This window comes from Psittacula echo (genome assembly GCF_963264785.1).
Source record: "Psittacula echo genome assembly, chromosome: Z".
NCBI lineage: Eukaryota > Metazoa > Chordata > Aves > Psittaciformes > Psittacidae > Psittacula > Psittacula echo.
Genome location: NC_137742.1, coordinates 66,688,213 through 66,699,800, shown reverse-complemented (window position 1 = coordinate 66,699,800; position 11,588 = coordinate 66,688,213). Strand labels below are relative to the sequence as shown.

Genomic DNA, 11,588 nt, shown 5'->3' with positions numbered 1-11,588 from the left:
AGAAATGATCTAAGCACTACAAAGCTGCATTTCACAGCAGCCAGATGCAGTATCCTCCCCTGCCACGCATCACAGTGAGACAAACATAAGGAAACTTCGCTGTTTTAATACACAGGATGCCTTGCCCAAGTCGTCCCATTGTTAACCCAGAAAACAGACCGACGGGTCAATGCAAAAAGAAGCAGCCGACGGCAGAAGCGCGAAAGAAACCAGCTGATGAGACGAACAACCGCGAGCGGTGGGGCGGGGGTTTGTAGCGCCTCGCCGGAAGCGCCGTGCTGTGAGGCAGGCGGTGTCGCAGTTGCAAAGCGGAAGTGTAGCGGCCAGTGGCAGTTGGCGTTTAAAGGTTCCGAGGCGGTAAACGGGAGACGAGTGGCGGCAGGGCTGGTGTAGCTCCCGTTGGGGTCTCGTCTCCGCCTCGCGAGCGGCTGCGCTTCTCGGCCCCCGGGCGGAACGGGGAGATGGTTTCCAGGGCCATGGATCGGCTGCTGATTGTCGTCTCCGTGCTGGGAGGTAACCGGGGGAGTTCGCTGGCTCCGAGCTGCTTGTCGGTGCTTCCGTCCTGGACGGAGAATTGGGGGGGGGGCTCAGTGCCCGAGGATGCGTTTTATGTTATGGAATGAGCGGGCTGAGCCTCGCTGGATTTAGTGAACTGCTCAATTAATAACGTTGTGGATGTGCATGTCTTGAAGCAGGATAGACTACCCCCAGTCTGTTTCTGGGGTACTTACCCAAAACATTATTTAAAATCATATGTAAAATAATATTTAAAATAAGCGACGTGGCCAGCAGGACCGGGGCAGTGATCATCCCCCTGTACTGCACTCGTGAGTCCGCACCTCGAGTCCTGTGTTCAGCTGGGGGCCTCTCACTACAAGAGAGACATTGAAGTGCTGGAGAGGGTCCAGAGAAGGGCAACGGAGCTGGTGCAGGGTCTGGGGCAAAATCTGGTGAGGATTAGCTGAAGGAACTGATGGGATTTAGTCTGGAGAAGAGAAGGCTTAGGAGGACCTTATCGCTCTCTACAACTGCCTTGAAAGGAGGTAGTAGTGAGGTGGGTGTTGGTCTCCTCTCCCGAGTAACAAGCGACAGGACAAGAGGTAATGGCCTCAAGCTGCACCAGGAGAGGCTTGGACTGGGTATTAGGAAAAATTTCTTCACTGAAAGGGTAATCCAGTATTGGAACAGGCTGCCTAGGGTGGAGTCACTGTCCCTGGAAGTGTTCACAACCGTGTAGATGAGGCCCATAGTGACATGGTTTAGTGGTGATCTTGGTAGTGCTGGGGTAATGGTTGGGCTTGATCTGAAAGGTCTTTTCCAACCTAGCTGATTCTATGATTCTATGAAAGCCTCCTCCCTTTTCTGTACTACTAAACTCACCACTACCAAACTCACCTGGCCCGTGTTGCCGTTTGACCTGGTGGATGAGGGCATTTGCTCCCACCATTCCTTTGGGATGGAGCCCAAGTGCAGGGAGAGACACCTGTGCTGTGCCAGTCCTCCTGCCCCAACTGCCAGCAGCAGCACCACAGCCTTGGTGCTCCCTGGCTGGCTGGAAGCCAATGCAGTCAGGCAGCACATGTCAGGACAGCTTAGCATCGGGGTCAAAACGATGGAGTCCAGCCCATGTGTTGTGGTAATTCCAATCAGTTCATGTCCTCCTTTTATTTATTTCTGAGTAGTACTCTGGTGTCTCTAATCTCCTATTAGCAGTCTACTGTAAGTTTTTTTAGTGCCTAGCTAGTCATGCTTCATCTTGTATTTCTAACTACTAACATGTAATTAGTGTGCTAGTCTGTGGGGTTTGGTGGGTTTTTTGGAGGAGTTTATTTTTTCCCTCTATGTTTTGGGTTGTTTGTTTTTTTAGGGGCTGAGTGCTTTTTCCTTTTCAAGTAAATCCTCTCTGTTCATTTAGATAGTTTGCCAAGGCAGGTTTAAAATAAGATACTGTTCTCAAACACATACATAGGCCACACTGATATGTGTAAATTTTAAGTATTCATTTTGTCATTTAAATTATTAATCAGAATGTGAGAGGATACTAAGCACAGGGCAAATCCTGCACAACTTCAGGCACTTTCTTAATCTAGTAGTGATTCTTTTTCACAACAGTTGGAAAACCACCTCTCACTGCTTTCATTAGATTGTATTTTGCTGTGTTAGCGTGGGGCAGGGATAAAATCTGCAGTAGAGGCAAAACATTTGGTCTGTCTCTCACCTGTTCACTTGGCCTAAATCCAGTCACAATTTCTCAAAATTAAGTCATACCAGTTGACTTTGTTAATGTCTGGTCTTGCTGTTTCTGTAAGCTTCACAAATATTATGTTTCATGTGCTAGTGTGTCGGGTTTGTGGGTTTTTGTGTGTTTGGGTTTTTTTTTTTCTTTTGTTTGTTTGTTTTGTTTTGTTTTTTTGTGCCTGCATAGTAGGAAGATTTTTTTTTTTATTATTTTTTAATTTTTTTAATATAAAGAACAGAGCTTTAGAGTAAAGGCAGGGAAGATGATAAAGGAAATGTGTTTTTATGTAATTGGTTTATGGCATAAATCTCAGCTCTCACTTCCTTTTTGGTGATGGCACATGGCAGTTACTCTCTTACAGGCCGCTATTTTCCGAAACGACCCAAACACCTGCTTATAGTTGAGGCAAAGTTTGATGGTGAACAGTTGGCTACTGATCCTGTAGAGCACACGGATCAGCCAGAATTTGCTACAGAACTGGCTTGGGAACTTGACAGGAAAGCGCTTCATCAGCACAGGTAATATTAGAAACTTCAGTCGAATTCGGAAATGAAATTTAATTTTCTTTTCTTTACAGCTATTGAAATACAGTTTTTCTGTTACTGTCATCTGAATTCTTTTTTTTTTTTTTCTGTGCACTGACCTACCATAATGTTGCCACAAGAAACAAAAGTAGTATGTAGCAAAATGAGTGATATAAGGGTATGTTTTTACACTACTGAAAAAAAAAAAGCCAAGAGCTTATAGCAAATTAATAATTCTATAGTTCAAGCTTTCTTATGTATATGGTTACAAAGGATTAACTTCAAGCCTGAAATGCCTATGTTAAATGCTTCTGAAAATGTGAAAAATTGAATGAGGTTTCTATAACTCTTATTTAGACTGACAGATTTTAGTATTACCTTTGTATTTTCAAAGAATTTAAAAAGGGCATGTGATCTTTGAGAAAAATATGCCTAATGTACCTTGTGCTAGATACCTTATCTATGTCTCTAAGTATTGTTTAGTGCTGTCACAAAGATCTTTTGCGTAAGTCCTGTTTTTAAGATACCTGTACAAGTAAAATCCCACTTTCATGTGAGGTGCAGTGCTTATTTTTTGTATGTGGACGATCTTGCATTTATTTGTCACTAATGACTTTAATAGCACTTGGGGCTTGGTGAGACTCCACTACACTCATCTTACAAAATCAGTCCACTTCATTTTGTCACTTAATGACGAATTTTAGACCTTTGGTATAAATTCAGTTTCTGGCCTACAGAAACTAGCTATTTAACAAATTTTGTATCATTGCTATGCTTGAAACTTAAATTTGTGAACGGGTAACTTTTACATTTTGAATTTCAACTGAGTTGTTTCAGGCTGCAGCGTACACCTATCAAACTCCAATGTTGTGTGTTGGATCCTGTATCTTCATCTAAGGATAACATAGGCTATGTTGTACTTGATTTAAGGGCTGCACAGGAAAAGAAACAGGTATGTTATGGGGTCTAAAGCTTTAAAAACTTATGTTTTGACACTGGTACTGTTACAGATAGTAGCATTTCAATTAAGGCACAGGCAAAAATTGAGTTGTATTTTGGAGTATGACTCCTAAGTGATCATGTACTTCTCTTCTTGGTTTGTTTTTTTTTTTTCAATAGGCCTCAGTGGAAGATGTGTTAAGCAATCAGAAGTTCTAGTCCCTTAGCACAGCATAGTATAAACGTAATGTAGTTATATATATAAGTTCAATCAAAATTCTGTTGTGCTTGATCAAAACATTACTGTGATACAGGTCATAGCAGTGTCTTATTTTGTCCTTCGTAAGGTTCCTGGTGTCCTTAAGGCTTTGTGATCCATACGAATTACTGTGCACTTTCAGTTGAGAACCTGAAAATTTATAGCATACTTTTCTTGCTAGCTTGTTTACTGTACAAATTGGTGCAAAAAGTATGTCATCTAGTCTTCCAGGCATCGCTCTATAGAATCTTTTAGTATAATAATGTACTCAAAATAGACCAAACTTTTGGAAATAAAAACTAAGGCATATTTCTGTAGATCATAGAACGGTTTGAGAGGGACCTTAAAGATCATCTAGTTCCAACCCCCCTGCGATGGGCAGGGACACTTTCCACTAGACCATGTCACCCAAGGCTCTGTCCAGCCTGGCCTTGAACACTGCCAGGGATTCGGATACCCACAGCTTCTCTGGGTAATCTGTGCCGGGGCCTCACCGCCATCACAGAGAAGAGCTTCCTAATATCTAATATAAATCTACCATCTAAGCTTTTCCCCATTGTCCTGTCACTACATGCGCTTGCGTAAAGTTCTCTTCCAGAATTCTTTTAGGCCCCTTTAGGTACTGAAAGGCTGTTCTAAGGTCTCCCCTGAGCCTTCTCTCCAGGCTGAGTAAGCCCAGCTCTCCCAGCCTGTCTTCCCCCACTAGGCCCACATTTTCCCTAGTTTTTTGGTTTTGGTTTTTTGGAGGGGTGGGGTTTTTTTGTGTTTTCTTTTGGTTGTTGTTGGTTTGGGTTTTTTTGGGTTTTTTTTTGTGGTGAGGTTTTTTTGTGTGGGGTTTTTTGCTTGTTAGTTTTGTTGTTGTTGTTGTATTATTTTTTTGGTGTTGTTTTTTTTTTAATCACCAAGATACCTATAGAAGCTTTTCCTGTTGTCCTTAATGTTCCCAGCCAGATTTAATCCTGTCAGGGCATTAACTTTCCTAACCTGATCCCTCGCTGCTCTGACTATTTCTCTCTATTCCTTCTAGCTTACCTGTACTCTGTAGGCTTCCCTTTTGTGTTGGAGTTTGTACAGGATTTTCTTGTTCATCCACAGAGGCCTCTTTGCTTCGTCTTTGTCAGTATGCATTGCTCCTGAGCTTGGAAAGGTGATTCTAGAATATTGAATAAAGTTCTCCTTGAGTTTGGAGAAGGTGATCTTTGAATATTGACCAGCTTTCTTGGGCCCCTTTTCCCACCAGGGTTTTATCCCCTGGTACTCCACCAAGCAGATCCCTCAAGAGACTACAGTCAGTTCTCCTGAAGTCCAGGTTAGCAAGCACACCCTCCTTGCTGTAAAGATCTTGAATTCCACTGCTTCGTGATCACTGCAGCCGAGGCTGCCCTTGAGCTTCACATGCCCCACCAGCCACTCCTAGGGATCCATGGTCTTAAGTAACTAAGCCCATGGCTAAGCCCAGTCCTGTAACAATTTGTTGATTGGCCAGCTGTGACTGGCCCTTTCCAATCCTTTCCCTTTGACCTGAGGATTGATGAAAGAACTACCTGTGCTCCAGAGTCCCTTACCGCTGTTCCCAGGGCTGTAATCTTTCTTGATACTCCTCAGACTGCTCTTAGTTATATCACTGGTGTCCATATGAAACAACAGCAGCAGATAATCACGCTCACAGGCCCTTGTTCTCATGGGAGACTTCAACCACCCTGACATCTTTTGGAGTGAAGGTACGGCCCAGCACAAGCAACCCAGAAGGTTCCTCGATTGTGTGGAAGACAACTTCCTTCTGCAAGTAATAGAGGAGCGGACAAGGAGAGGTGCCATGCTTGACCTCGTGCTCACCAACAGGGAAGGGCTGGTTGGAAATGTGATGCTCCAGGGCAGCCTTGGTTGCAGCGACCACGAGATGGTTGAACTCGAGATCCTCGGGACAGTGAGAAGAGCATGCAGCAAGCTCACTGTCCTGGACTTCAAGAGAGCAGACTTTGGCCTCTTCAGGAGCCTGCTTAGTAAGGTTCCATGGGATACAGCCCTAAAGGGCAGGGGGGCCCAAGACTCATGGTTGATATTCAAGGATCACCTGCTCCAAGCTCAGGAGTGTTGCATCCCAACTAGAAGGAAGTGCAGCAGGAGGGCCAGGAGACCTCCTTGGATGGATAAGGAGCTGCTCAGGAAAATTCAAAGGAAAAAAGAGGCTTATAAAAGGTGGAAGCAGGAACAGGCAGCCTGGGAAGAATTTGGGGATGTTGTCCGGGAAGCTAGGGACCAGGTTAGGAAAGCTAAGGCCCAGTTAGAACTGAACTTGGCTAGGGATGTTAAGGATAACAGGAAGGGATTCTATAGGTACGTAGCGATTAAGAGAGAGACTAGGGACAACGCAGGCCCCCTCCAGAAGCTATCAGGAGAACTGGCTACCCAGGATTTGGAGAAGGCTGAAGTTCTTAATGACTTCTTTGTGTTGGTCTTCACTGGCAAAGTCTCTGACCACACCACCCAAGTCTTGGAAGGCAGATGCAGGGACTGTGAGAATGAAGACCCTAGGCCCACTGTAGGAAAGGATGTGGTTCGAGACCATCTTAAGAACCTAAACATACACAAGTCCATGGGAGCTGACGAAATCCATCCGCGGGTCCTGAAGGAGCTGGCGAATGAAGTTGCTAAGCCACTGGCCATCATATTTGAAAAATCATGGCAGTCAGGTGAAGTTTCCGAGAACTGGAAGAAGGGAAATATAACCCCCATTTTCAAGAAAGGGAAAATGGATGACCCAGGGAATTACAGACCAGTCAGTCTCACCTCTGTGCCTGGCAAGATCTTGGAGCAGATTCTCCTGGAAGGCATGCCAAGGCACATGAAAAACAAGGAGGTGGTTGGTGACAGCCAGCATGGCTTCACTAAGGGGAAATCCTGCCTGACCAATTTGGTGGCCTTCTATGATGGGGCTACGAAACTGATGGACAGGGGCAGAGCAGCTGATGTCATCTACCTGGATTTGTGCAAAGCGTTCGACACTGTCCCACATGACATCCTTGTCTCTAAATTGGAGAGACATCAATTTGATGGGTGGACCCCTCAGTGGATAAAAGAACTGGCTGGATGGCTGCAGGCAAAGGGTTGTGGTCAATGACTCGATGTCCAGCTGGAGACCGGTAACGAGTGGTGTCCCTCAGGGATCGGTGTTGGGACCGGTCTTGTTCAACATCTTTGTTGGTGACATGGACAGTGGGATTGAGTGCGCCCTCAGCAAGTTTGCCAATGACACCAAGCTGTGTGGTTCGGTTGATATGCCGGAGGGAAGGGATGCCATCCAGAGAGACCTCAACAGGCTTGTGATGCCAACCTTATGAAATTTAACCATGCCAAGTGCAAGGTTCTACGCCCGGGTCGGAGCAATCCCAGGCACGGCAACAGGTTGGGCAGAGAAGAGATTCAGAGCAGCCCTGCAGAGAAGGACTTGGGGGTGCTGGTCGATGAGAAAATGAACATGAGCTGGCAGTGTGTGCTCGCAGCCCAGAAAGCCAACTGTATCCTGGGCTGCATCAAGAGGAGCGTGACCAGCAGGTCAAAGGAGGTGATCCTGCCCCTCTACTCTGCTCTCGTGAGACCTCACTTGGAGTATTGTGTACAGTTCTGGTGCCCTCAATGTAAAAAGGATATGGAGCAAGTCCAGAGGAGGGCCACGAGAATGATCAGGGGACTGGAGCACCTCCCGTATGAAGATAGGCTGGGAAAGTTGGGGCTGTTCAGCCTGGAGAAGGAAGGCTGCTTGGAGACCTCATAGCAGCCTTTCAGTATCTGAAGGGGGCCTACCGGAATGCTGGGGGTGGACTATTCATCAGGGACTGTAGTGAGAGGACAAGGGATAACGGGTTTAGACTTAAATAGGAGAAGTTTAGCTTGGATCTAAGGAAGAAATTCTTTACTGTGAGGTTGGTGAGGCACTGGAATGGGTTGCCCAGGGAAGTTGTGAATGCTCCATCCTTGGTGTTGTTCAAGGCCAGGTTGGATGAGGCCTTGGGTGGCATGGTTTGGTGTGGGGTTGGAACTAGATGATCATAAGGTCCTTTCCAACCCTAACTATTCTACAATTCTATGATAGTGGTCAGTCTACTATGTGAGGCTTGGCAGTGTGGGTTACATCCCTGATATGAGCCCCTGGTAAGCAGCACATCTCTCTAAGGAGCATGTCAGGTCAGCAGGTGGGTGCCTCTGAATCTCTCAGGAGAAAGTTACCTACTACTGTCAGGCACTGCCTGTCGTTAGTTGTGCTGGCTGTTACACAGGGAGCAGATCGAGCTGCCATACTCAGCTCCAGCATATCTCATGATGTGATGGGTCTTACATCTTCAGTCTGCAGAATGACAAAGTGGTTCTGCAAGGGCACCTCAAGCACTGGGAGAAGTCTTGTCCTCCTGTAGGTCCTTGCCATTGCAAGCTTCCGTTCTTCTGCATTATTGCCCCCCTCTCCCTTCTGTGTGTGCTGGTGGGCAGTTTTTCGCTGTAGGTCCACTGCAGCCTGTGCTTGGAATCAGCTATCCAGTTCCTTCTTGCCCTTCCCTGATGTTACACAGCCTCCACCTGCTGGAGGAGGTCCTCCACCTCAGCACACTGTCTGAAGGCAGGTTTACTGCCTGTCCCTGCCCCAGAAGAAAGGGCAGGGAACTTCCTGCAGCCCCGGGTCTGCACTGCAGCCTCTGGCTGGGTGGAAGCATCAGCCACTGCCAGAGTAAATGGTGCAGACCCCTGAACTGGTGCTGCAGTTCTGTGCACTCTGTGATGGATGCCCACCGTTACTGCCTTGAGGGGCAGGTAAAATGAGTGCCCTTGAGCTGTGCAGATGGTCACCAACTGGTGCCTAGTTGCTGGGTTATGTGGACTTGAAGTCTCTGCAGTTGGCAGGTTGAATGTCCCTTCTCCAAAGAGGTTGTCCTCCCTGCACACCTTCCTGTGCAGACTGTCACACCATGCCTAGGCTGATGCACCGTGCTGTTTGCAGCAAATAAAGTAGTGATGTAGTGGTAGAAAAACTAGAGCAATTTTTCCTGTAACGGTACTATATTATTTTAATGTTTTTAAAATACTTTTTGTTTTTAATCATGTAGGCACCCAAATGGTATCCTCTGCTTAGTAACAAGTACACTAAATTTAAATCTGAAATACAAGTAGGTGTTGTGTTGGAGACTGATTCAAAAGCACTGGTTGATGGTTTTAAAGCAAAGGAGGCACCTCCTAGAGAAGGGAAAGGTAAGTAACATAATAAGAGTATCACTCACTTTGAATTAAAAATGTCCTCGCTTCTGGATTCCCTTGTACATGCGTCTTGGGTAATTAGTGAAATGTGTCAAAAATATATTAGAACTCAGATACTAATGCTAGTAGGTGTCCTTAGGGTGTGCTGTGCTTTTCAGTCCATTTTTTAACTGGGATTTTTTGCATGCAAGTTAATAGTTTAAAAAACCAAAACCAAACCTGCAGAAAAGATAAAAAAACCCGCACCAACTAAAACCAGATTTATCTCCCCCTTATCCCCTGTCCAAAAGCCTATCTATACAGCTTCCAAAGGCTTGAGCCTCTGATGCAACTAGTGGGTTTTCTACTACTTACTTTGTGTTTTTGCCTTGAGGGTAAGTTTTTCCTAGTGCTAAATTCATTATCTGCTTATCATGATCTCTGGTTTTGTAAAAAAACAAAGTGGCCTTACTTCCTTACTTAGCATACTTCCTCCTTTCAGATTCACATCAAAGCACTGGGAATTTTGCATTCTGTAAAGGTTGTAAAAGAGCAAGGAACTATTATAAATTATGTGTTAATCCGCACTTCCCTTGTGATCTTCCTGCCCACAATCTCTCCTTATGACACTGGCAGAAAATACAAGAAATCCACCACTGTCTTCTACTTCATGCTTTCTGTGGAATAATTGATTCAAGGAAGTTTGCCAGCTTTTCTGTTTCTTTTGCTATCTCAAGGTTATTTAATGCCATATTTAGGTATTGAAGGAAAACTGATGTGCAGATTTTTCACAGGCTTAAACATGTTACAAGCATTGGGTGTGGCAAAGCTAGACTACCCAGTCCTAGTGTACTCAGATAGTTAAGGAGATGTTTTCCTTTATTTTTTTTTTTATTATTTTCTTTTATTTTTTTGCTTCACTGACCTAAGTAGTCTGAAATTTCTAGTGTTTGAAATGGAGCCTTTAGGTTAACTATCAAAAGTGCTGTGTGATTATTACTGTTTGGTGTAATCTGAAATGCCTTGAATGTATTGAATTACTAGCACTATAAACTAGTTTACAAGCATACAATCAGTATTTTATGCACTGAAGTCTTCAGTTGAAAAATCTTTAAATTAAACATTCTACAGGTGTGTGGAATGAGACATACTTTCAACAATTGAACGGGTTGTTCAATATGCAGTTACTTCATTCCCTTTCATGAGTAAAATAAAGAAACAGCATGGTAGACTCTAACGCGGTGAAGTAGTCACTGTAATGTTATTCACTGGAACAGTAAGTGAAAATATGCAGGGACATTCTGTGTTTGAAATAACATCTGTGCTCACCGAATAGAATTTTTTTTTTTTTTTTTTTTTGTAGCTATACTTATGTATACTTAGGGACTTCTTTGCGCTGAAATGCCTTGGAAGCATCAAGAAGACCTATTTGTATTTTTTCTTTTCACACGTACAATATCTAAAAATAAAATGATAGGTAAGATTCCTGCAGCAAGTTACTTAATTTGTTTCTTCTCTCTTAGCATCTGCCCTTCTTTCTGGACTAGACCCTAAAAGTATTGTACCAGTCTTGAACGAAGAAGAGGGCTATCATCAAATTGGACCAGCGGAATATTGCAGAGACTACTTTGTCTTGTCTGTGACCATTGTGTTTGCCACACAGTTGGAACAGGTTTGTTTCATTGCTTTTAAGTTTGCTTCATAGTTTTTAAGAAGCACTCTCTCATGCTGGTATTTTTGCCCTGACATGCTTTATTTCTAGTTAGAATTTTTATATTTTAAGTTTCCTGTACTAAGTAGCTTTGTCCCACATTGAATTAATATACATGAGTTTAGATTTTTAAACTTTAATGTAGTGCATGTGAAATTACAGGTAAAAGATCAGAATGCTTTTGGAGCACTAAAATGGCATTTTCTTTAAATTATGAACTTCGATGAAATGCATACATTTATATTACAATATAGTATTTAAAGTATTCTTATGGATAATATCGGTCTTCAGTGTGGTGCCCACACATGCTGAAGTTCAATGAAGACAAAGTACCTTTCAGATCCATAAAATATATGAAACAGTAGAGCTTATATGTTGCCTAAGAAAGGACTTACTAGGTAGAATTAAAGGCCATGCTGATGTGATTATTTCAGCTTTAGGCTTCAGCTGCTGTGTTCATGCTGGACTGTACCACACTGATACACATTGTCTGATTTAAATACAGGTATGCCCAGATTACTGTGAAAGACATGACTCCAAGCCGTTGTGATTTTAATTGATCTGTAACTTACAGTATATGAAAAACTCTCCTCAGTCTTGTCATACTTTTACATAGAAAATATTTTTCCATGGCAGAATTATAGGGCCTTGTGAAGTAAACTTACTGTGATCAATCTGGGGTAGCTTGTTCCT

The 11,588-nt window shown here is 43.8% G+C and overlaps 1 protein-coding gene across 5 annotated transcripts in view; it reads left to right on the top strand.

The window, feature by feature from the left end:
• Window positions 1-357: 357 nt before the first annotated feature.
• CEP120 (centrosomal protein 120) overlaps window positions 358-11,588 on the top strand; it is a 45,820-nt gene continuing 34,589 nt past the window's right edge. For 4 of the 5 annotated variants that reach the window (XM_080637298.1, XM_080637297.1, XM_080637296.1 and 1 more), the window contains exons 1-5: window positions 358-513; window positions 2,601-2,757; window positions 3,601-3,715; window positions 9,058-9,199; window positions 10,708-10,856. In XM_080637298.1, the coding sequence (XP_080493424.1) occupies window positions 462-513; window positions 2,601-2,757; window positions 3,601-3,715; window positions 9,058-9,199; window positions 10,708-10,856 (615 nt within the window). In that variant the 5' untranslated portion in view covers window positions 358-461. The remainder of the gene's footprint in view (window positions 514-2,600; window positions 2,758-3,600; window positions 3,716-9,057; window positions 9,200-10,707; window positions 10,857-11,588) is intronic. The other variant, XM_080637299.1, reaches the window with a different exon arrangement.